The sequence below is a fragment of the Muscardinus avellanarius genome (genome assembly GCF_963383645.1).
Source record: "Muscardinus avellanarius genome assembly, chromosome: 16".
In the NCBI taxonomy this organism is placed as follows: Eukaryota; Metazoa; Chordata; class Mammalia; order Rodentia; family Gliridae; genus Muscardinus; species Muscardinus avellanarius.
This window is the reverse complement of record NC_137802.1, coordinates 73,160,120-73,184,127: the sequence shown is the minus strand read 5'-3', so window position 1 is coordinate 73,184,127 and position 24,008 is coordinate 73,160,120. Positions and strand designations below refer to the sequence as shown.

General features: G+C 58.3%; 1 protein-coding gene across 7 annotated transcripts in view; it reads right to left on the bottom strand.

Annotated features, from left to right (window-relative positions):
* The window catches only part of BAIAP2 (BAR/IMD domain containing adaptor protein 2), a gene marked incomplete at both ends in the record, with an annotated part of 68,529 nt that extends 58,050 nt beyond the window's left edge, over positions 1 to 10,479 (bottom strand). For 6 of the 7 annotated variants that reach the window (XM_080713761.1, XM_080713759.1, XM_080713758.1 and 3 more), the window contains one exon: positions 10,417 to 10,470. In XM_080713761.1, coding sequence (XP_080569887.1) covers positions 10,417 to 10,470 — 54 coding nt within the window. Of the gene's footprint in view, positions 1 to 10,416 lie in introns of all 7 variants that reach the window. The other variant, XM_080713764.1, reaches the window with a different exon arrangement.
* Positions 10,480 to 24,008: the final 13,529 nt, after the last annotated feature.

The window sequence follows — 24,008 nt, the reverse complement described above, 5'->3', positions numbered from 1 at the left end:
ACCGATCCCACTCTTGACGGCCCCAGTAGTGGCCTGGCTACCCGGTGGACTGATCCAGACCTCGCTGGCTCAAGCAGTGGCCTTGCCTCATGGGAGGCCCTGATTCTGGTCTCGCTGGCCCCGACACCAGCCTAACCCCTCAGCTGGCTCCGATCCCGGCCTCGGAGGCCCCAGTAGCGGCCTTGCCTCACAGCAGGCTCCGATGCCGGCCATTGGCCCCAGCACCGGCCTAACCCCTCGGCAGGCTCCGATCCCGGCCTCGGAGGCCCCAGCACCGGCCTTGCCTCACGGCAGGCTCCGATACTACTTCCACCTGCTTCAGCAAACACCAGCTCCAGTTCCCAGGCCGCCTGCCTCTCACGCCATCCCCTCCCCCCACGCAGGAATGCTGCAGGGAAAACCAGGACAGCTCGGAGACATCTCCAAGTCGACCGAGGTGCTGCTGCCCTAGTGAGAGGGCTGTACACACAGCCCCAGACCCTATGGCAGCCCCAGCTCCAGGCCAGGTTTACCTGGTGAGACCCTGCCAGCGCCAGGAGAAGGGAAGGCAGGATGGGCCTGGGAGCCCGGGTGCTTCCCAGGATCACTGCCTGCAGGCTACAGGCCCACTGCCCCACTGCAGGGCATCCAAGCAGAGATGGCGGCATTATCCCTCCAGGGGAGGCACCTGCTGCGGCCCCGAGAGAAGCGTGGACTCAGGGCCCTGTTCACAGTTCAAGTGCAAGAGGGACTGGACGTAGGGTTTGTCCTCTTAAGACCAGGGAAGGGATAAACCAACTGCGGGGCTCGGAGCCTGTTGAGAGGGCTGTCGAGGCAGCAGACCCAGAGCTGCACCTCCCTTGCTTAGAGAGGGTAGGAACACGTGTGTAGGAATCTTAGAAAATGGGAGAACACGGGCCTGGGGACGGCAAGGCCCTTGGGATGAGGACAGAGCGGAGAGCTAGCAGAGCCTGTGCCCCCAGGGGTGAGGCAAGCAGGTGGAGCTCGGCCCCTTTCCACACCCTGCTGGCCAGCACCTGGGCACCATGCTCTGCGTGGCTGCAGGTGACAAGCCCCCACCTTGGGACATCCGAAAAGAGCCTTGGCCAGAACCGCCTGAGCAGGCCGGCCACAGAGGCACTAGCATTGGTAATGGGCACACTTTTCTGGGGAAGCTGGAAGAGATGCCCAGAATGTTCCAGAACAGACAGCTGGAGTCCCCACCCTGAGAGAGGGGCAGTCAAGAGTCCACCAGGCTCGCATGGGCATCAGTGGTCCCCCCAGAGAGGCAGGCAGGTAGCGGGGGGATGGCCTGTGGAGGGCGCAGCCCGGTGCCTTCCAGTGAACAGAGGGGGCCAGAGGGCACAGTGGGGCATGTGGCAGAAGCCGTCCCGCCGCAGTGCTCTAGTGCCCACCTCTGGTGGCTCCCTGGAGAAGCGGCCAGCATTAATAAAGCGACCCCCGTCTCTGGCAGGGTGCCCAGATGTGACAGAGGGAGCAGGTGGCCTCCTACTGCCCCTGCCTGTCCTCACCTAGAGACTGGGAAACCCCAGCAGAGGGACCACCTGAGGCGGTAGTGTAGCCCCAGCTGGAAACTACCACAGAAGACTATGGCCGACTCTGGAGCCGGGCCTTTCCACGTGACCCATGCAGGGAGGGTCACCACGGTCCTCACACTCAAAGCACAGCCTCGTGGGCCCTGAGGCTCCAAGTACCCACCCTTTCTTCTGAGGCCCTTGACACCTGACCCCAGATTTCAGGGGCTCTGTACCTCTCAGGTCCCCAAATCTGAACCCTCCTGCACAAGGTCCCCAAGGCCACAGCCACACCTGGGGCCTTGTACACCAGGCTCTGAACAAAAGCCTCACCCTAGGAAGCCCTATGTTAGTATGTGCTGGAGAAACGTAGGCCTGGGTTGAGGCCAGGCCTAGGCTGCCTGTCCCAGTGTGAAAGCCAACACGCCCACAGAAACTGGACAACACCCGCCACTCCAGGAGCCTCATGGCAGCAGGGCCGGGACGCAAGGCAGACAGCCTGGCCACGTCCTTCCTTTCTGAGCAGCACACCCTGCCCATCCCCAACCTCTAGGGCCACCCCCACTGCCCAGCCACCCCGGCCTGTATAATGGCACCACCACATGGCCCCAGGAACCCCAGAGCTGAAAGCTGAGGCTTCTGAGCACTGTTGGAAGCCTGGAAATTGACGGCCCACTGGGAGGAAGCGCCCAGGATGGTGTTCCCCACGCTGTACCACGCTCAGCAGAGTGCAGGGCTGGACTGGGCCGCTCCCCACACACACGCTGAAGTCTCCTCACCCAGCACCTCAGTGGCTGCACCTGGAGCAAAGGTCATGGGGCAGGCTCGAAGCCAATCTGGCCGCTGTCCTTAGAGATGAGGACACAGGCACATACAGACAGACGACCACATGAGGACAGCGGGGAGGAGACGGGGCTCTGGAGAAGCCGGCCTGCCCACCCGATCTCAGACGCCCCATGGGAGGACAAGTGCTGCTTCAGCACGTCAGGATGGGGCACTACATTTCAGGATGGGGTGGCAGGCAGCAGCTCGAGCCGACCGGCCCCGTGCACCCCACTGTCCAGCGTGCAGAGGCTCCGCCACCGGTTCTTTTAGTACCACTATTACAGGAGGACTCTGGCGGCCGCTTGGCCACGAGAAACCCAAAGCCACCACTGAACGGTCTTTCCCCTCCAAGACAGTGTTGGCCGGGCCTCAGAGGGCTGGGCTCTCTGCTGGAAGAGAAACTACTGATGAGTGAGCCAGGAGGCAGCCACGGAGTGCTCTGGAACTGTCTATCCTCCCAGTGGCCTCGGGCCAGGCAGGTAGGAAGTGCAGGCCCAAGAGCCGTTGCCACAGACAGGAGCACGAACCCGCCAAGCCCAGGAATGGGCTGGGCATTCCCGCCTCCACCCACTGTCCTCTGAAGAACCTCGGCTCCACCTGCTGATGCCCTAAGCCACCACTGACCCAGTACTTTCTGTGCCAGGAAAAACTCTCCCATATCACTGAATTCCTGATGAGAAAATGGGGCACCAGAGCTGGACATCTTGCCTGAGATCCCGGGGACTACTGAAGGACAGGACAGAGGCCTGGGGCCCAGCCTGGCTCAGATCCGAGCTCAGCCATCTACCAGCTGATGGATGTAGGCCTGCTACTTCACCCCATGGATGTCGGCAGGCGTGAGGATGAACGAGGTTGCCTGGTCAGTCCGTGGTGCCATGCCTGGTGCAAGCAGCAGGGCTTCAAAGCCCAGCCCTTCATCCGCCTCCCAACACAGAGCCAGAGAGAGAGAAAGCAGTGAATTCAGGTCCTGGTGCCCAACTGTGGCTGGGATTCTGACCCCATCCTCCTGCCCACCCCTTCAGAGCTACTACCAAGGCCAGCCAGATGCCCAGCTCAAAGGAAAGGTGGGCCTTCCATGGGCAAGGATGGAGAGCTGAGGTGAGCAGCAGGCCTCATGGTCAGCCAGGGCACAGGTGGCTCAACAGACCCCACCAGTGGAGTGCAGAGGGACCCAGGCCTGCTCCACCTCTGCCTCCACCACACCCCGTGGTATAAGGCCTGCCCACCCACCAGACCCTGACCACACCTGGCTCCAAGGTGGAGCACCCTCATGGCCAACACCCACCCCATCCCATCAGCATGTGGACCTGTTACTGCAGCCCCATCTCTGCATTGACACCATCACCAGCAGCAGCTGGGATATAGTCACCCAGACAAGGCCAGCGGGTGACCGTCCCCTGGCCTCATGGGACATTTCAGTCCATGAACACTGAAGGACCACTTGAAGGGTGGCAGGACAGATGTCTGGCGGCGTGGGAGGAAACTCAGAGCGTGCTCCATCATCAACACCCTGAAGGGCTGGCCTGGGCACCCTAGATGCCAAGCGCCCCAAGTGGAAACGCAGCCTGCAAGTGGCCAACTGCAAACTCATGTTTTAATCTGTCTTAAAAAAATTTTTCCCCAGTACTGAGGATTTAACCCATGCTGTACACATGCCGGACCAGCTCTCCGTCACTGAGCTACACCTTCAGCCCCCAAATAATTCTGGAAGAACTATATCAGCCAGGCATGGTGGTGTATACCTATAATCCCAGCACTTGGGAGACTGAGACAGGAGGATCGCAGGTTCAAGGCCAGCCGCAGCAACATAGGAAGACTCAGCGACCTAGCAAGACCCTGTTTCAAAACAAACAAAAAAAGGTTGGGGTATAGACTGGAAGTAGAATGCCTCTAAGATAAAGCATAAATTCTAAAAAAGAAGAAAATACTTTGGTGGTACCCAGCGTACGTAGTGGTAACACCCCTGGGCCCCTGCATCTGACCTGAAGGGCCTGACAACTCACACCTGCTCCTCCCTGAGAGGGGATGAGCCTGGGGCTCCCACCTCACTGCTAAGGACATCAACAGACTGCTTCGCCTGGCCCTGGACCCTCCAGGGACCTAGGGGTCATCCTGCCCGTGGTGCCCACAGCCCAGGAAGTGAGACTTAGCCAAGCTCACAGGGCCAGAGGAGAGGGAAGAAACACCAGACAAGGTTTCTTCGGGCAACCCCTGCAGGAAGTCTGAAGACCAGATGGGATTTTCCAGAGCGTAGCTGGCAACCCAACCTGGAGCCGGCAGAGATGGCTCAGTGGCTCAGGAGGAGGAGCCTAGGGGACCGGGCTGCCTCAGGGAGCTGCCTAGGGGCATCAGCAGGCAGAAAGGGGCTCTTCCTCAGCACAGTGGCCCCACAGAACCCGGGCCTGCCCAAGGCTCCCAAGGGGACCCCTCGAAATCACTTGTTCATGCCCTGAAGGGAGAGGACAAACTCGGGCCCACCTCCCCACCCCCACCTGGCCACTCTTGTCTCCCTGTCCAGCAAAGGATCTCAAGAGCCCCTAGGCACCAGGCGTGGTGGCACACACTTGTAACCGCAGTACTTGGGAGGCTGAGACAGGAAGATCACAGGTTAGTGGACAGCCTCGGCAATATGAGACTATTAACCTAGTAAAGACCTTGTTTCAAAACAAAAATAAAAAGGGCTGGAGATGTAGCGTGGAAGTAGAATGTCCCTGGGTCCCATTCCAAGTACCAAAAAACAAAAGAAAAGCCCCCAGGTTACAAGGGGACAGAGCACTTCCCGCTCACACTTCAGCCTGCTTTGGCCAGCCCTACACTGGGGCCACTATCTGCAGGGACTGGAGGACGGGGGCTGTGGCCCAAGGGAGCAGACCTATGGCAAAAGCAGAGAGCAGTTTCAAAGCGGCCCCTCCAGAGGTCTCACCCTGGAGGAATGAACTACTGGCTCTTTCTCCACGTACCGATGGGTTCCAGGCACAGCCTGGCCACCACTCCAAGCCCTTGGAGCACATCAGCAAGTCACTGAGCCCAGCTGGTCCTGAATTTTAAAACTTGGGTCTCAGTATATTGTGGAGAGACTGATCTTAAGGGCCGCTGGCTGGAGTAGCTTGGGGCACCATACAGGCTGTATCTGTGCCTCCCCCCCCCGCACGGTCGGGGCCCCTCAAAGTCATCTTGCAGCTAGCTGTACAGGCACAATCAGGGGCCAGGAATGACTCAGAGCTGGGGGGTGGCAGGAGGTTGGAGGAAGGTGCCAGCTTGGTCCACGCCCGTCTGTAATCACTCCCGGCGCAGGCAGCGGATCCCAGCGCAGCGCTGTGCGGGGGAGGCTGACAGCCGCCCTACCGCCCTAAGAACAGAGCTTCCAGGGGAGCGCGCCAAGGAAAACTGCCAGGGCGGGGGGCAGTGTGGGGCCGGTCCTGGTTCAGCACACCAGGCCAGGAAAGAGGACGGAAGCCAGCAGTACCCTGGGGTGCCCTGCACCGGCCAACTGGGCGTTCCCACCTCACAGTGACAGCCACAGGTAATGCCGGTCCAGGGCAGCCAGCAGAGGGGCCGCACGAGGCCAAGTGGGCACACGAGCAGGCTGCTCCAGAGCAGGGCCCAGAACCGCTACCAGGGACAGGGCAGGCCGGGCCCCGTGGCCTCTGCGCTCAGGAGGAGGACGCCACTCTCCTACACACCTGCATTCCCTTGCGAGAGCCTGCTCTGTAGCCAGAGGGCAGGGCTCAGTCCTCAGGACCCAGAGCTTTGAGAGCTTCAGCCCCAAAACAAGAACTCGTCCCCAGCAGCACTGATGCGCCCATCCATCGATCCACAGCCTCTGCCCCGTGGCCCTCAAGAGCCCCGAACACCACCAGCCTTCACTTTGACCTTGAACCTCACTCCTAAGTTGATCTGACCTCCCAACAAAGACAAACGCCTGAGGCGAGATCCATGGGGGGGGGCAGGAGATCCATGGGGGGCAGGAGATCCATGGGGGGCAGGAGATCCATGGGGGGCAGGAGATCCATGGGGGGCAGGAGATCCATGGGGGGCAGGAGATCCATGGGGGGCAGGAGATCCATGGGGGGCAGGAGATCCATGGGGGGCAGGAGATCCATGGGGGGCAGGAGATCCATGGGGGGCAGGAGATCCATGGGGGGCAGGCAAGGGCGCACTGTCCTGCCCCAGCCGGATACCAGAGGCGACTGCACCAGAAGCCCAGGTGCCCTGAAACCAGCCAGTGATAGTCAGCAGCAAACACTGACTGCGCGCAACGGCATGCCAGGCGCTGGGCGCCTCCGGAGCCAGCAGAAGAGTCAAGAGCTGCAAGGACATGGCCTGGGGACAAAGGCTCAGAAGGGGCCTCTGCTGCCCTGTCTGCTCTGCAAAAGAGACCAATCCAAATGGCCAGCAAGAAAGCCAGGCGTGGTGGCGCACACTTGTAGTTCCCGCGCTTGGGAGGCAGAGACAGGAGGAATGCGGTGGTTCGAAGCCAGCCTCGCTGGCTTGAGACCCTGTTTCCAATTAAAAATATAAAATGGGTCTGGGAGTGTAGCCCGGAGTTTCCAGGAACCCAGTATCACCAAAAACAAAACAAAAACAACCCCCAAAACAAAACAAAAAACAAATGGCCAGCAAGAAAATGCTGGGGGGGGGTGACATAAGGAAAGAGAAGTACAGACTGGTCCCCTCAGTGGGACCACACCCAGCCATCCCATGGGAACACGGTACCCAAGGGGCTGGCTCCAGAGGCACCTCTAAAAAAGCACAACACACACACACACACACACACACACACACACACACCCCTCCACTGCCAAGTCAGGACCTTTCAGAGACCCCACTGCAGCATCCCTACTGCAGCCTATGCTACTTTAAAAAAAGGAGGCTGGGTGTGGTGGCACATACTTGTCATCCCAGTACTTGGGAGGCTGAGACAGGAGGATCCAGGGTCCAGCCTCAGCTACTTAGTGAGGCACTGCAACTTAGCGAGACACTGTTTCAAAATAAATAATATGAAACAGGGCTGGGGGTATAGCTCAGAGGTAGAATGCCCTGAGTTCCATCCCCAGTAACAAAACAAAACAAAAAAGCAATGCCACTGTGTTCTAACATTAGCAATAGGTCTGAGGGCCCCCAAGCTGCCCACAACTCCCCAAAAACCACCTAAAGAATGTGGCAAGGAGGCAGTACTAGCCTCCCCCCCACCCTGTGCCTGCGCGGCCCGACCAATCTGAACAATCACTCCAGGAGTGGCAAACCCAACCGGCTTGAGGACCCCTCGGGGACCTGCCACCTTCACAGGTCAGCGCAGCCCAGCCAGGGTAGTGGCTCCCACGGGTCACTGGGAGCCAGGGCTTTGAGACCAGGGAAGCACATCAGCCTGACCGCTGCTCCTGGCCCCCGCGGGAAGCACCGCCAGGTGCTAAAGAAGCCCCCTCTGCATTCAGAGATACTCGGAGGGCCCCAGGAATCGAGCTGCCGTAATTCTGCACTGCACACTCACTGGGGGCAGCGGACCCCACCGCTAGCACTCTGTCCTGGATCCAGGAGGCCGCCGGGGGACACCAGGTCGGCTCAGGCTCAGTCTCCTAGCCATGGAGGGCGGGTCTTCCTCCTTGCGCACTCTCCCCTCCTCCGCAAAGCCGGAGGGCCAGTTCCCAGTGGATATCCAGAAACTATCTTGTCTTTCTCTCCCCTTCATCTTCCATGAAATTCCCCGAGGACACAGCTCCCAAGAGAACTGAGCCACCAGGAAAGAGGTCAGAGTCTGCGTTAGAGATTCTTCCAGGAGGAAAATCAAGGCTGTACATTTTATTCTCGAATTTTAATCAGCGGGCCAAGGACAAGCGTTCTTTGCCAAGGCAAACACCACTCAGAACTGCAGTTGAGGTGATGCGAGGGCCAAAGCAAACAGCTGAGCCGCATCGCAGGGTGACACTAGGCAGGGCCACATCCCAGCCTCTCCAAGAGGCACTGCCAGCACTTCTCAAGTGCCAAAGCAGCCCAGGAGCCGCCTCAGCAGGGAGCCAGAGGCAGCGTGGTCCCAGCGGAGCACAGAGCGCAGCGCTGCCTGGACCGGCCAGACTGGCCCAGATCTGCACACGGTGGCTTCGGCCGGCTCCTGACAGCCTCCGTGTGGGCTGGGTTTCTACCTGGCTGACATGCCAAGGCTGCCCAACCTGTACCAGCTCTGCCATGGCCCTGCGGGCTCCCCGGGGACAAAACACAAAAAAGTCACAGAGCGCAGGATTCCAAGACTCAGCAGTCAGGCACCAGTGGGTAGAAAAGCCACCCACCTACCAAACCAGCCCTGCTGCTGTTAAGGTGGCAGTGGAGCCTGTCACCAAAGCAGGGGTGGCCCCAGAGTGGAAGAGCCTCAGACACCTACAAACTATGTCCAACCCGCCAAACCCCATGAAGATCTCGAGCCATGCCTTCTGACACCAACCACTGACCCCCCAAACACAAACCCCACATATTCAGCGTATGCCCAAACTTCCCAGCCCGCAGCCAGAGGGGCCCCCTGATCCTAACAGTTTTCCACTGTCATTTCAGACATCCACATGAATTACAGCTGCACATGGGCGAAGCCACGTAGCTGCACCCGCAAGCTGACTGCCTGCATGCTGGGTATTAGGGATGACCACGGAATTCCTCAGAGCAAAGCCAATCCACACCCCCCTCCTGATTCTCGCCCTTAAAGTTCCTGTTTAGTGGTTTCAGTGTAGAAGCAGGAAAAATCAAGGCAAAATGACTGTGCCAGCACTTCTCTTCCACCCCCTGCAATAATGAGTAAACCGCAATGGAACTAATGACTAATAATTTAATAAACCTCCCTCCCTTGACAGCATGCGCTTCCACGGAGCAACAAGACCAGGAGCACAAGCCGCCTAGTCTACGTGAAATCAAACAAAAACCCTAAAGGCTGCTCTCAATCCTGTTTACCAGCAGCTCTAACATGGCTTCGGAGCGCCTCCCCCCCCCCACACGCCCCAGGATTCCTCCAGACCCATGTAGCTTCAACTTTAAAGCTTTTATTAAAAGCTGTATTAAAGTATAATCTGTCCCTGGACTCCAACTGAAACCAAAGGGGCCACCCCAGAAGCCTCCATCTGGCTGTCGGCAGCCGGAGCTAGCTAGTTAAGAGGGTTTCACAGGCCACTGGCCAAGAAGGCACAGCCATGGCTGGTTAATACAATTAGAAACTGTTGCTGAGAGCGGGTCGCTATCCCATTCAGCGGCCTGTACGTAAATACCAGCTACTCTAATCGCCAGCCTTTCGCTTAACCTTCAGACAGAGTTTGGAAATAAAGCACATCTTTGTAAGAGGACTGCCATGGACCAGCCAGGGCAGAAATTTCTCTCTTGAGAAAATGCCCCCGGGGAACTGCAGTGGGCCCGGTGCCAAGGGGGAGCCCGGGGCTGTGTTGGGGGGTGGGGGCCTACTGAAACCAAGGGCCGGCCCATCTGTATACCAGGCACAATCACGACTGGAGGAGGCGGAGAGCAAGCAGGCTTCCAGGGGGCTCTGCGGCGCTTGTCTGGGAAACTGTCATTTCACAGATGAGGATGTGCATGCGACTCCTAACACATATCAGAAGCAAAGGCGGGCGCGCCAGCCTCCTACACAATTAGTCTTCTCCCTCCGCGGTTACATAAGATGATGGATTATCTGTCCACCCCTCCAGCCTGCCCGCGCGCTCGACCTCCCACCACGGGCCACGTCCATGAACACCCGGGCAGGAGTTGTGGCAAGGAAAAGCCTGTTGAGAAGAAAGTGCTCCGGGCTGGAGACGGCGCCGGGGAGCCCACGGTGCCCGCGCCCCCACGCCGCCCGGCCGCTGCGGGCTGCGACGGCCCCCAGGTCGCCGGGGCGGGCGCCGTCGGCGGTGGGGGCCGCGGGGCCGGGGGTGGGGGGCCAAGGCGGCTGCAGGTGCGGGCGCTCGGCGGCGCGGCCACCTGTGACTGGCCGACTGCCCACGCCCCGAGCGCGGCCAGGAGCCCCCGAGGGCTGCGCCCGCTCGGCCCACGCCGCCCGCCCGCTCGGGCCCAAGCGCACCGGGGACGCGGCTGGGCGGTGGAGACTCACCTTGTAGACATTTTCAGTGAGCCGGTGCATCTCCTCCGAGCGTGTCAGCGACATGGTCCCGGGTCCCGGCGGCACCACAGACCGTAGCGGGGGCGCCGGCGGCGGCGGCGGTCGACGACGGCAGCAGCCGAGAGCAGAAACGCGCGAACCCGAACCACAGAGCGCGCCGGCCGGCGGCGACCGCTTTTATAGCCGCGCCCGGGCCCGCCCCCCGCCAGGCCCCGCCCCCGCCAGGCCCCGCCCCCGCCGCGCCCGGATCACCGCCCCCGGCCGCCCGCCCCCGCCCAACCCGCCGCTGCTAGGCAACCGCCAGGCCCGCTCCGGCACCGCTCTTCTCATTGGTGGGTTCCTGAGGCGGGGGCGGGAGGCGGGCGTCAGGGGCGGTGCCTGGCGTTCGGCTGCGGGCGATGATTGGTCGGTGGCGACGTCGCTCTGAGGGAGGAGGCGGAGGAACAGCGCGGGCTGGGGCCTCCGCGCAGCCAGAGGGGGCCTGGGCGACAGCCGGCCTGGGGGCGGGGAGCGGGGGCGGGGTGGCGCAGGAAGAAGGAGCAGAAGGTGGGGGGAGGCGCGCGGGGGGCGCCGGCGCGAGCGCTGGAGGCGGCACCGCGAGAGGGGCGGCGGGGCGGCGGGCCCGCGGGGGGCCGGGGGGCCCGAGGCGCGGGCTGCGCGCCATCGTGGAGTCCACAGGTAAGTCCGCCAGGCGAGGCGGGAGGGAGGCGACCCGGGTCACTGCGGGAGGGTCCGGAGCTGGGGCTCCGGGGGGGAGGGCCGGGACCCGTGGACCCCGGGGGAGGGAGGACGCTGGAGGGCGGGGTCTGGGGAGAGGAGCCCAGCGGGAGGACCCCCGGCGGGAGCGCCCGTAGGGGGCGGTATACCTAAGAGGGGGGACTGGAGTGGCCGGAGGGGGGGGTCCTCCGAGGTTCCACGCCGGCACACAGGGCTCTAGTACAATTCCTTTGGAGAAATATTGACATAAATGAGACGAACACAGACGAATCTTTGCTTTATGTTGTAAAACACCAGATCTGAATGTTCCCCTTTAATTAAGCCTGACACTCAGCGCCAGCATCCCATTCCTGGACAGCTGGTCACGGGTTCAGCCCTTCAACAAGAACCGGCAGCCAGCGGACACCAGCGATCCACAGGACTGCTCCCGACCTCGGGGCAGCCAGCGGGACGGAGAAGAGGAAAGCCGACTCGGGCACCGGGCATCGCCGCCTCTCCCTCGCTTCCTTCCAGCCAGCGGCCGCTGCTGTCTGGCTTCGTGTTTTAGGGTGCATTCTTTTTTTCTCTTTTTCGGTACTGGGGATGGAACCCAGGGGCATTCTACCTCGGAGCGACACCCCCAGCCCTATTTTTTATTCTTTATTTTGAAACAGGGTCTCACTGAGTTGCAAAGGGCCTCAGGCTCGTCTCTAACTGTGATCCTCCTGTCTTAGCCTCCCAAATGCTGGGATGACAAGCTGTGCGCCACCTCGCCTGGCTAGGGTGCATTCTTGTGCTCCTCCTCCTCCTCCTCCTCCTCCTCCTCCTCCTCCTCCTTCTCTTGTATTGGGATTGAGCCCAGTGGCCTTCTACCTCCAAGCTGCACCCCCAGCCCTTTTTATTTATTTATTTTTTATTTTGAAACAGGGTCTCCTAAGTTGCTCGTGCTTGTGATCCTCTTGCCTCAGCCTCCCAAGAACCGTCACAGGCCTGTGCCACCGTGCTTGACTTCCTGAGGTGCTCTCCTGGGTCAGCTGTCCCCATGGTCACCCAGCTCCTTCTGGGAGGGCACACCCATTCAGTCACCAGCTCAGCCTAGCCTGCTGTCCTGAGGCCTGCAGGAGGATGGACAACTCAGAAGTGGAGCCCTGCCAAGAGTGAGAATGAAGGCATCTCCCACCTTTAACTTAGCGAGGAGAAAATGCACCGTGGCTGATGGCTGGCTCCGGCAGGACTACCTAGGGACAGAGAAGGGTTGACAGCCGGGGCCTGGCTGACCCGCGGTGTGCCAGAGTGAGTGGAGGGCGCTGTATTCAGGCCCTGAGGTGGGCAGGGTCACAGATCAGACCCCACGCTGGCTCAGCGTGGTCCAGAGGCCGTTTTCGCCCTAACGCCTTTTAATTTTAGAGGCGTTCAAAGCCTTTTCCCAACCTCGCTGGGTTCCTCCTCCTGATTCTGAGTGTGGCAGGTGGCTGAGGAGTCTGCTTAATCCTCTGCAGGCTCAGCAGCCCGTGAGGTCGGGAAGTCTTAGCCAGGTATGGGATCTCGCCCACCCTCGCCATGTGTGAAAGGAAGAAGCCATATCAGGCTGGGGACCTTGGCTCTTCCCACATCCTCCCAGGAGGAAGTGAGGAGTGTCCCGCCCAGCCAAGAGGGCCAGCCCCGGCACCCTCCCAGGCCCAGGGGGGTCACAGTGTCTTCCTGACTCTGCCCGGGTGGGGGTGGGGCTCACTATTCAGGTTCTGAGGCGGGGGTGGAGCAGATTTCTACAAATGAGCAGGGGGGGGGATTCACAGCAGCAGGGAGTCCACGCTGCTGGCTGGCCCTCTCCCTGGTGACTGTCCACCTTGCTTGGGCAGAGCATCAGCCCAGGGGCGCTGGAGCCGTGGGGACCCGCAGCCCCCCAGCTCTAAACCAGGGGGTCCACTGCGCCACACACCACAAGGGCCTCCACCTGCAGTGTGCGAGCCGGGTGGGACACCGGCGCATCCTCAGCCGGAAGCAGACCCACAGAGCTTCGGGCGCCGACCCCAGGGCCGCGGCGTGGGGTGGGCAGCTCCCGAGGCGGCTGGGGCAGGGAGCGCCCGCGTGCATGTCTCCACAGGCTTATTTTTAGTTGTGTTATGTAAGTGGTTTCATCTCAACGTCACGTAGGAAGGGGGGTCTCAGGTTTAATTACGGGATGACAGCCTTTGCATTCCCGGCAAGCTGTTCTCCTGGCAAGGCGGTCACAGGGAATGGGAGTTTTTTCTCAGCAGAAGGAGCCCTTTGTGAGGTGACCACCCAGCCAGACTTGAACTGGGTTCCAGCGTGGTCTCCCTGGCCGGCCTGGCCCGGCGGGGGCTGAGCCCTGAGCTTGGCCCAGAGGCGGCCCTGGTGGGAGGGACGGCAGTGCTCACCCACACCTGCCCCCAGCCTTGCCTTCTCCCCAAGGAAGGACCCGCCCAGTCAGAACTCCTCTTCCCTGTTTCACTCCTGGATTAAAGCACTTGCGCTCAGCAACCAGAAAGTTCCAGAGCGGAAGAGACCGGAAGGCACGGGAATCTGGTCTGCGGGGGCTTTAGGTCAGAACCAGGAAGGTTGGGGCTCTCCCCCCCACACCTCGTACCCTGCTTCCTCCCTGCACGCCAGGTCCCTGCACCAGGTCACCAGGAAGAGGTAGTGAGCGCTCTTTCCAGGTTGCTGGACAGCTGGCCACCTTCTGGCCAGCAGCTAGCCAGCTGGGATGTGCTCAGAGCGTCCAGATGGGGAGTTGTGCGCCCTGCCGGCAGGAAGGCATCTCCACCACCTCCGGCATGCCCGCCGGGCAGATCAGCAGCTGCCATCACCCAGGGGCAGCTGAGGCCCTGCATGGCGAGCACAGGCAGCCCAAGGAGGGGTGGGCCTCAGGAGCCCGTCACTCCCGGGTGGGCAGGACGGCAGGACCCACAGCCTCTAGGCAGCAGAGTGCCGTCAGGAGAAATAGAGGCAGGAAGGGGCGGGGAGCGCTCCACTGAAGAGCATCTAGACAGCGCTAAAGAGCATCTGACGCTGCACAGAAAGGCTCGGGCTGCCGGGCGTGGTGGCGCAGCTTGTAACCCCTACGCTTGGGAGGCTGAGACAGGAGGATCGCGCAGGTTCGAAGCCAGCCTCAGCTACTGAGTGAGGCTCTCAGCAACTTAGTGAGACCCTGTTTCCAATAAGATATAAAAATAGGTCTGGGAGTGTAGCCCAGAAGTAGAAGGCTCCTGGGTTCCATCCCCAGTACCAAAAATAAATAAATAAAGGCTAGGGGCTGTCCTTTGAAAAGCGAGGGTGCCTCAGGGAGGTGGAGCCTGCGCTGCACACAGGACAGACTGGGAAAGGTAACTCCACCTGAGGGCTGCCGGCAAGCAGGTCAGCACGGAGAGGTCACGTGACAGCATGGACCCTGGATGGTGTTATGAGGAGGATACATACCTCTTCTGTCTTTCTTCCCAAGTCCTAGTCTAAGCACCAGAAAAACATCAGGCAAATCCTATCGGGGGCAGCCTACAAACCCCGGACCCGTGCCCCTCTCGGCTGCCGAGGTGATCAGGACACAGGATGCTGAGATACTGCCCCAGCGAGGGCCCACGGCGGCTGGAAGACTGGCGGTCACTGGGATTTGGGACAGAAAACAGCCACTAAGCCTGGCGTGGGGGCGCACGCTTGTCACCCCAGTACTTGGCAGGCTCAAAGCCAGCCTCAGCTACTTAGTGAGGCTCTCAACTAAATAAAATATAAAATAGGTCTGGGAGTGTAACCTGGAGGTAGAAAGTCTCTGGGTTTCATCCCCAGTACCACAAAAAATAAAGAAAACAGCCGCTCGGTTAAAAAAAAGTAGAAAAACAAACGTGAATAAACCATGGCTTTAGTTAATGAAAATATATCAGTGTTGGCTGATAAATTATAACAACACAAATGCAACATGTTATCAGGGGAGATGCTGGGCCTGCTCTAGCTTTGCAGTAAAATGGTTTGGGTTTAAATTTATTAAAAGGAAGCTGGGCAAGCGTGTACTCCAGTACTTGGGAGGCTGAGACAGGAGGATGGCAGGTTCACGGCCAGCCTTGGTGACATAGGGAGGTCCCAGCAACCTGGTGAGACCGTCCAAGTAAAATAAAATCGGACCAGGGGTGTAGCTCGGAGGTAGAAAGCCTCTGGGTTCAACCCCCGGTACGGAAATCAATTTATTAAGAGGAGGCAGCCAGGTATGGTGGTACCCATTTGTAATCCCAGGAGGGTCGTGGGTTCAAGACAAGCTTTAGCAATTTATGAAGCCCTCTACAACTTAGACCGTTTCAAAATGAAAGAATAAAATAAGGTTGTGGGTGTAGCTCAGAGGTAGAATGCCTCTGAGTTAGATTCCCAGTGCCAAAGGGAAAAGAAAGGACAACAGCCTGGTGTGTGGCACACACCTGTAATCTTAGTACTTACAAGGCTGAGACAGGAGGATCGCGGGTTCCAGGACAGCCTCAGTAAGTAGTGAGACTCAGCAACCTAGCAAGACAAACCGATTTCAAAACAAAAAAATTGAAAAGGGTTTGGGGTGTAACTCAGAGATAGAGTGCCCCTGGGTTCAATCCCCAGTATCACAAAGGAGGGGGCGGTAGCTAGGGATGGTGGCGCACACCTGTAATCTCAATTCTTAGGGAGCTGAAACAGGATTAGGATTGTAGATTCAAGACCATCCTCAGCAATTTAGCGAGGCCCTGTTTCAAAATAGAAAATAAAATAGGGCTGCGGGTGTAGTTCAGAGGTAGAATTCTCTTGGATTCAATCTCCAGTACTACAAAAAAAAAAAAAAAAAAAAGATTTAAGAAATAAAGAGCATGGTGTGCCAGGCCTGTAATCCGGTACTCGGTGAGTCGGGGGATTGCAGGTTTGAGGCCAACTTCAGCAATTTATCGAGACTTTGTTCCAAAAAATAAAAAAGAAGCCAGGCATGGTGACAGCCTGTAATCCCAATACTTGGGAGGTTGAGACAGGAGTATTGCAGGTTTGAGGACAGCCTCAGCAAGCAGTGAGGCTCTCTTCAACCTAGTGAGACCTTCTTTCCAAATAAAAACTAAGAGCCGGAAGCCGGGCGTGGTGGAGCACGCTTGTAATCCCAGCATTTGGGAGGCTGGGACGGGAGGATCGCAGTTCGCGGACAGCCTCAGCTACTTAGTGAGGCCCTCTGCAACTCAGTGAGACCTGGTTTCAAAATAAAGAATAAATAATAGGGCAGGGGTGTAGCTTGGAGGTCAAATGCCCCTGGGTTCCATCCCCAGACCCACAAAATAAATAAATAAATAAATAAACAAACAAACAAACAAACAAACCGGGCATGGTGGTGCACGCTTGTAATCCCAGCATTCCTGAGACTGAGATAGGAGGATCACAGTTCGAGAACAGCCTTAGCTACTTAGGCCCTTTGCAACTCAGTGAGACCCTGTTTCAAAAAATAGGGCTGGGAGTGTAGCTTGGAGAAAGAATGCCCGAGTGCCATCCTCGTAGACACACACACACACACACACACACACACACACACACACACACAAGCAAATAGAAAATAAAAGTGCGCTGGGAGTGTACTGCTGAGGCAGAATGCCTCTGAGTTTCATCCCTGTACCACATACAACAAATAAATAATAAAATCAAAAGGGCTGGGGGGCCGGGCGTGGTGGCGCACGCTTGTAATCCCTGCACTTGGGAGACGTAGACAGGAGGATCGCGCAGGTTTGAAGCCAGCCTCGCTGGCTTAAGAGACCCTGTTTCCAAATAAAAATATAAAAATGGATCTGGGAGTGTAGCCCGGAGGTAGAAGGGTTTCCAGGAACCCCAGTACCACACACACACACACACACACACAAAAAGGGCTGGGGGTGTATCTCGGAGGTAAAATGCCCTGGGTTCAATCTCCAGTTCCAAAACGGGAGTGGGCGGTGGTGCGGCACAGGCACCTGGTTCGTCTACAGGGATCGAAGGCCCCACCTGCCCCCTTTGCCCATGCAGGGTCAGCAGGTGGAGCCGCGGCCCTGTGGTCCAGTGCTGCTGGTCAGAGGCACACCGGGGCCAGCACTCGGGCCACCCAGAGGCTGGGTGTGGGCCTCAGAGGCGGCCTCGGCCGTGCTGCCCAGCAGAGCGGAGCCGTGGGCGCGTGGGTCCCCTCTCCTGCCACTCTAGATGTGGGCTCTGGCCCAGCGCACGTTCAGGGGCTGGTTCCCTGACCAGAGTGGGCCGTACTCTGACGGTCGTTAGGGAAGACCCAGCCTGCGTGGCTCTGCCGTGCCCACGAAGGCGCACGCCGAGGGCGGCTGCAAAGGGGCAGCCGGGCGCGCTCCAGGGAGAAGCCTCATCTGGCTGGTGGCGGGGGCATGGCTCCCAGCCCTGTCTGGTCTCCAGTTGTTGAGGCCTCACTAAGTTGCTGAGCTGGCCTTAAGCCTGTGTGCCATCCTCCTGTCTCAGCCTCCCAAGTACTGGAACTGCAAGTGTGTGCCACCACAGCCGGTTTATTTTTTATTCTGAAACGGCCTCCCCAAATTGCTGGGAGTCCTGCTGAGTTACCACATGCTGGCCTCCAACCTGTGGTCCTCCGGCCTCAGCCTCCCGAGGACGGGGATCACAGGTGTGCGGCTGTGCTCAGTGGGGCCTCAGCCCTTTTAGAAAGGCGGCCTGGGAAGTGCCAGCCCGAGCTTGCTGCAGCCAGGCTGAGGATGGGAGATGTGGCCTCCCACCCAAGTCTGCCCTGTGGCCCCGGGGTGGGGGTGCAGGAAGAGGTTCCCCAGCAACCAGCCCCCTTATGTAATCTGCACATTGCATCGGCTGACTCCGGGTGCCGTGGGAGGCGGCACGGGGGTGAGCACGGGGCCGCCGCGGGGCCTCGAAGTTTCCTCGGTGCTTCTCCTCGGTGCATCGCAGCGTCTGCGTCTGCCTGCTCCCAGCTCGGTCACCCACTTGCCTATTAGAATACATTAACTGACATCGCAGGCTTAAATAGCTCGCAGGAGACAGGTGCACCAGCCCTCTGCGCCAGCCTCCTGCAGCAGCCGGGGCGAGGCGGGGGCCAGAGCCGTGCGGCCAGGCCGGGCCGCTTTGACCACGAGTCTAGAGCCAGGTTCCAAGGCGGGGAGGGACGCTGGGTGCTGAGACCTGCAGCCCGGGCTTAGGATCTGTGCCGGAGCTGGGGGACATGGCATCCACAGTACAGTCCACCCCATCATGGGGGAAGCCCATCCCTGTGTCTGTCACACGCTACACACACATGCACCCGGCTTGTGGCGGGTGGGCTTGCTCCACCATCTGATGGGCCAGAGGACAGCAGGTGTCGGCGCCTCTCCTCGGAGCGCAGACGGAGCGGGGAGCTGCTGCCCGGGTGCGGGCGGGCAGGCCGTGCCTCCAAGTGCCCCTAGTGCCTCTGGGGCTCTGGTGGCCACTCTGCTCTCCCAGAGACGCTCAGACAGGAAACTGCTTCACATCGGTGTAGCTCTTCGTTTAACCCCTAAGGCCAACAGCCTCCGGGTTTTCTTAGGGTTTTCTTATCGCTCTGCCTCTTAAATGACTTAGATGTTTTGAAAGTGGTCTGGCCGGGCGTGGTGGCACATGCCTGTAATCCCAGTACTTGGGAGGCTGAGACAAGGGGATCACAGGTTTGCAACCAGCCTCGGCACCTTAGTGAGGTCTTCACAAGTTAGTGAGACCTTGTTTCCAAATAAAAAATAAAATGGGGCTGGGGACGGAGCTCAGAGGTTCAATCCCCAGTACCACACACACAAAGAAAGTGGTTTAAAGGCTATTTGGTGCCGGGCATGGTGGTGCACACCTATAATCCCTGTACTTGGGAGGCTGAGACAGAAGGACCGCAGGTTCAAGGACGGCCTCAGCAAGTAGTGAGGCTCTCATCAATCTAGCAAGACCCTGTTTCCAAATAAGAAATAAAGTCAGGTTAGGGGTGTAGCTCAAAGGTAGAATGCCTCTGGGTTCAACCCCCAGTACCACACACACACACACACACACACACACACACACACACACACACGGTATTTGGGGATGGGGGAGGGAATCTGTTCTCAGCTCCGGAGTCGGAGGACGCCCTGGAAGCAAGGGCTGAGTGTGCCCCGCCGCTCCTTCCACAGCGAGACAGCAGGCTGTGCCTGCCACGGAGGCTTCTCCTGCGGAGTGAAGCCCAGACGTCTGCGCTCCGCTTTGCCCGCTCACAGATGGCTTCCCTGCCCAGGGCTGGCTGCTTCTAATTTCAGCTGCTGGAGGCTCCTCGCACACGCTCTCTTTTAATTCCATGTTTATTTAAAGCCAGATTTTGAAATGTTGTCTTCAGCCTGAAAATCTTTTTCTTCTTACGGCAGATCCTAAAACCCACTTAGGACCCTAAAGGGTGGAGGAACTTTGAGGACAGAGTCCAAGCACCCTGTTGCACGACATGGTGTGAAATGCTAGAAGGACTGGCCGGTGTCACACACACACACACACTCATTCACACTCACACACTCACACACACAAGCTCCTGTGTTTACACCTCCTGGCCTGGGCTGCTGCGGGCTGGGAAGGGCTGTCGAGCTTCCTGTCGTCTGCTGCCCGTGGTCCCTGTGCGGCGGGCCAGGAGTGGCCCCGTGTGTCCCTGGCAGCCGCCTGGCAGCGGCAGAGCCCGGGCGGGCTGTGGGCCTCCCATCTCTCCCCCCACCCCCGGCGCCGGGTGCTTCCTGCACCTGGCCTGCAAGGCCCTCTCACTCACTGGGAAGCCCAGGCCATGCAGAGGAATCATCCAGAGGAAGCGGGGCGTGGGGCTGCACATTTGTAACCCCAGTAGTTGGGGACGGAGGCAGGAGGATTGAAAGTTCGAGGACAGCCTCAGCAACACAGCCAGACTCAAGAACCCAGTGAGAGACGGTTTCACAACAAAAAAGAGAAAGGGGTGGGGTATAGTTTAGAGGTAGAATGCCCCTGAATTCAGTTCCCAGTCACACACACACACACACACACACACACACACACACACGAGGATATATACAGGATACAAGCTGGGTGTGGTGGCCAGCACTGTGTAATTCCAGTACTGGGGAGCCTGAGACAGGAGGATTGCTGGTTTGATGACAGCCTCAGTAACTTAGAACTTGTTTCAAAATGAAAAATTAAGAAGGGCTGGGGTGTAGCTCATAGGTAGAACTCCCCTGGGTTCAATTCCTAGACCACACACACACACACACACACACACACACACACACACGTGCACACGGTACATGTTCAGTTTTTTTTGTGTGTGTGTATGTGGGTCTGGGGATGGAACCCAGGGGCATTCACCTCCAAGCCACACCCCTCAGCCCTATATTTTTTTCTTTATTTTGAAACCAGGTCTCACTGAGTTGCGGAGGGCCTCACTAAGTAGCTGAGGCTGTCCGCCAACCGCGATCCTCTGGTCTCAGCCTCCCACAAGCACGCGCCTCCAGCTTTCTGGTGTATGACCCAGGCCCTGGGTGACCCAGCAGGAAAACCCTGGACGCTCCACCAGACTATTTCCTCTGAGCCAGACATGGCCGAAGGACTCTGCGCCTGACTACATACCCCCAAAGCTCAGCCGCGCCTTCCCTTTACACAGCTACCCTGATTCCCTTCCACGGCCCGCCTTGGGATGTGCCTGCAATGTGCTTTTGATGAAAGGGGGTTCCCTGGGGGACTAGACAGGGCAGGGGTGAAGCTGGCTTCCAGGAATGTGAGTGGGGTGCACACCTGCAGAACAAAGGGTGTGTTTACCTGACCTGGTGCTAAGGAGGCAGAGGCTCCTGTGCCGGGCTGCAGCGCCCCAGGCCCAGAGCTGGGGAGGGGGCAGTGAGGGGCGCAGCTGCCCGGGGCTGCCTGAGACGCTGACCAAGCCCTGCCTGGACCCCCTGCCCCTCTGCAGCCTAAGGATGCCCGAGGTGCGGCCAGCCAGGGAGGCTCCCGCCAGGACAGTGGCTCTGGGAAGGGCGGTGGACAGCGCTCCTGGCACGCCCGGATGGAAGTAATTGGATTTTAGTGGGGAGCTCTCAGGGTCCTGAGCCTGAGAACGCCATGTCTCCCAGCAGCCTGCTTCCCCCTCACAAGGTTGGAAGACACAAGGGTCTTTGTCGGGCTCCAGGGAAAACTCACACTGTTCCCTGCTATGCAGATAAAAAGGATATTTTATTCCCGGGGAACAATAGCTCCTCCCGCATTCGGTGTCACTTCACCCCAGGTCTAACTGGAGGTCGACTGTGTGTGACCTTTGCAAATGCCACTCTGCCGCCAGCAGATCTGGGCAGAGTTGGCTGCTGGCCTGGGATCTGTGGTGAATTTGCGCACAGATTTGGAGAGTTTTTCTCCTGGCCACGGGAGCCAGCAGTGTCCCGCGTAGCTCAGGACTGGGCTCCGGGATCCGCGGCGACTCCCCTTCCCTGTCTGGCTCCTCGAGCTCCCTCTGGGCAAGCCCTGTGCCCTGAGTTCTGTGGCAGGAGCAAAACTGCAGGGACCAGGGATGGCGGCTGGCACAGCAGAGCCCGGGCCGCCCAAGGGGGGGCCGTTGCTGCCGCTCTGCGGAAAGGAGCTCGCCCTGGGCTTCTGCCTGGGTGCTTGGGCGGAGGACCTTTTGGGCTTTATTATTTGTTTATATCTATTTTTTTTTTTTTTGGTACTGGGGATGGAACCCAGGGGAATTCTACCTCTAGCCACACCCCCAGCCCTATTTCTTATTCTTTATTTTGAAACAGGGTCTCACTAAGATGCGGAGGGCCTTGCTAAGTAGCTGAGGCTGTCCGCGAACCGCGATCCTCCTGTCTCAGCCTCCCGAATGCTGGGATTACAAGTGTACCCACCATGCCTGGCCCATTTGGGTTTTAAAACAGGCTTTACTCTGTGGGAGAAGAGGCTGCAGCTTCATAGCCCGCACCGTGCGAGGGGCTGGAGGGTTAGGGATGGTGGCTGTGCCTCCGGTACCCTTCACTGCCACCTGGTGGACAGCCAGAGAAAGGAGTTGAGGGATGCTGGCCCAGAGAATAGTGGGACAGGTGGGATGGGGTAGGACCAGGGTGGCCTTAGGGACAAGGGGGAGGTCAGGAACTTAAGGGTGGGTGGTCGGCAGGCGGAGCACAGGGGTGCTGGGATCGGAGGACCAGCAGAGTCCTAGATTCTGCTCCCAGGACGTGCACAACGGGGGCAAAGTCAGACCTGTGCCTGCTTCAGAAGGGAAGATCAGCCGGGCGTGGTGGCGCACGCTTGTAATCCCAGCACTCGGGAGGCTGAGACAGGAGGATCGCACAGGTTCAAAGCCAGCCTCAGCTGCTGAGTGAGGCTCTCAGCAACTTAGTGAGACCCTGTTTCCAAATAAAATATAAAATAGGTCTGGGAGTATAGCCCAGAGGTAGAAGGCCCCTGGGCTCCATCCCCAGTACCACAAAAAAAGAAAAAAAAATTTTAAAAAAGGGTGAGATCATCACTCTGCAGGGTCCCAGTAAGGAAGAGGAGATGGTGCGTGCTGTGGCAGACACACGTGGTGGTTGTCTGGAGCCCGCAGAGGGAACATGTAGTGTTGTGGGACCACCTGTCAGTGATCACAGAGGTCTCTCATCATGGGACATGTGTTCAAACAGCCCTATGACCTCTTTTTAAAATTGAGTTAAGCCGGGCGTGGTGGCGCACGCTTGTAATCCCCGCACTTGGGAGGCAGAAACAGGAGGATTGCGCAGGTTCGAAGCCAGCCGCACGCGCTGGTTTAGAAGACCCTGTTTCCAAATTTAAAAAATGTAAAAATAGGTCTGGGAGTGTAGCCCAGAGGTAGAAGGGCTTCCAGGAACCCCAGTACCACTAAATAAATAAATAAATAAATAAATAAATAAATAAATAAATGTAAATAAATAAAATTGAGTTAAGCCCGGCATGGTGGTTCATGCTTGTAAGTCCAGTACTTGGGAGACTGAGACAGGAGGATCGCAGGTTTGTGAGCAGCCTCAGCAACTTAGGCCCTCTGCAACTTAGCGAGCTCCTGTTTCAAATTAAATAATGAAATAGGGCTGGTTGTAGCTCAGAAGTAGAACATCCCCATCTAGCCGGGCGTGGTGGTGCACGCTTGTAATCCCCGCGCTTGGGAGGCCGAGACGGGAGGATCGCGCAGGTTCGAAGCCAGCTGCGCGCGCTGGCTTAAGAGACCCTGTTTCCAAATAAAAATGTAAAAATAGGTCTGGGAGTGTAGCCCGGAGGTAGAAGGGCTTCCAGGAACCCCAGTACCACCAAAAAAAAAAAAAAAAAGAAGTAGAACATCCCTGGGTTCTATCCTCAACATAAAAAGAAATAATAAAGGTAAAAGTCATAGCAAGCTGAGCATGGTAGTGCACACTTATTTTTATTTATTTATTTATTTATTTTGGTGCTGGGGATGGAACCGAGGGGCATTCTACCCCTGAGCTACAACCCCAGCCCTGTTTTTTATTTTAAAATAGGGTTTCGCTGAGTTGCAAAGGGCCTCAGTAAGTAGCTGAGGCTGTCCACAAACCGCGCTCCTCTTGTCTCAGCCTCCCGAATGCTGGGATTACAAGCGTGCACCACCACGCCTGGTTTGGTGTACACTTATAACCTAGTACCTGGGAGGTTTGTGACCAGCTTCAGCTACTTAGTGAGGCCCTCCACAACTTTCGTGAGACCCTGTTTCAAAATAAAGAATAAAAGAGAGATAGGGCTGGGATGTAGCTTGGAGGTAGAATGTCCCCGGGTTCAATCTCCAGTATGCAAAAAAAAAAAGAAAAGTCACATAGTCTTTTTAAATGTTCGATTCAGTTTTGTGCATTCACGGTGACATACAAACTGCCACCTCTTCACCGCCCCAAGAGGAGCCTCGGCGCGGCGTCACTCCGGCGGCCCCGGCCCTGTCTGCGGGGCGGTCTGTG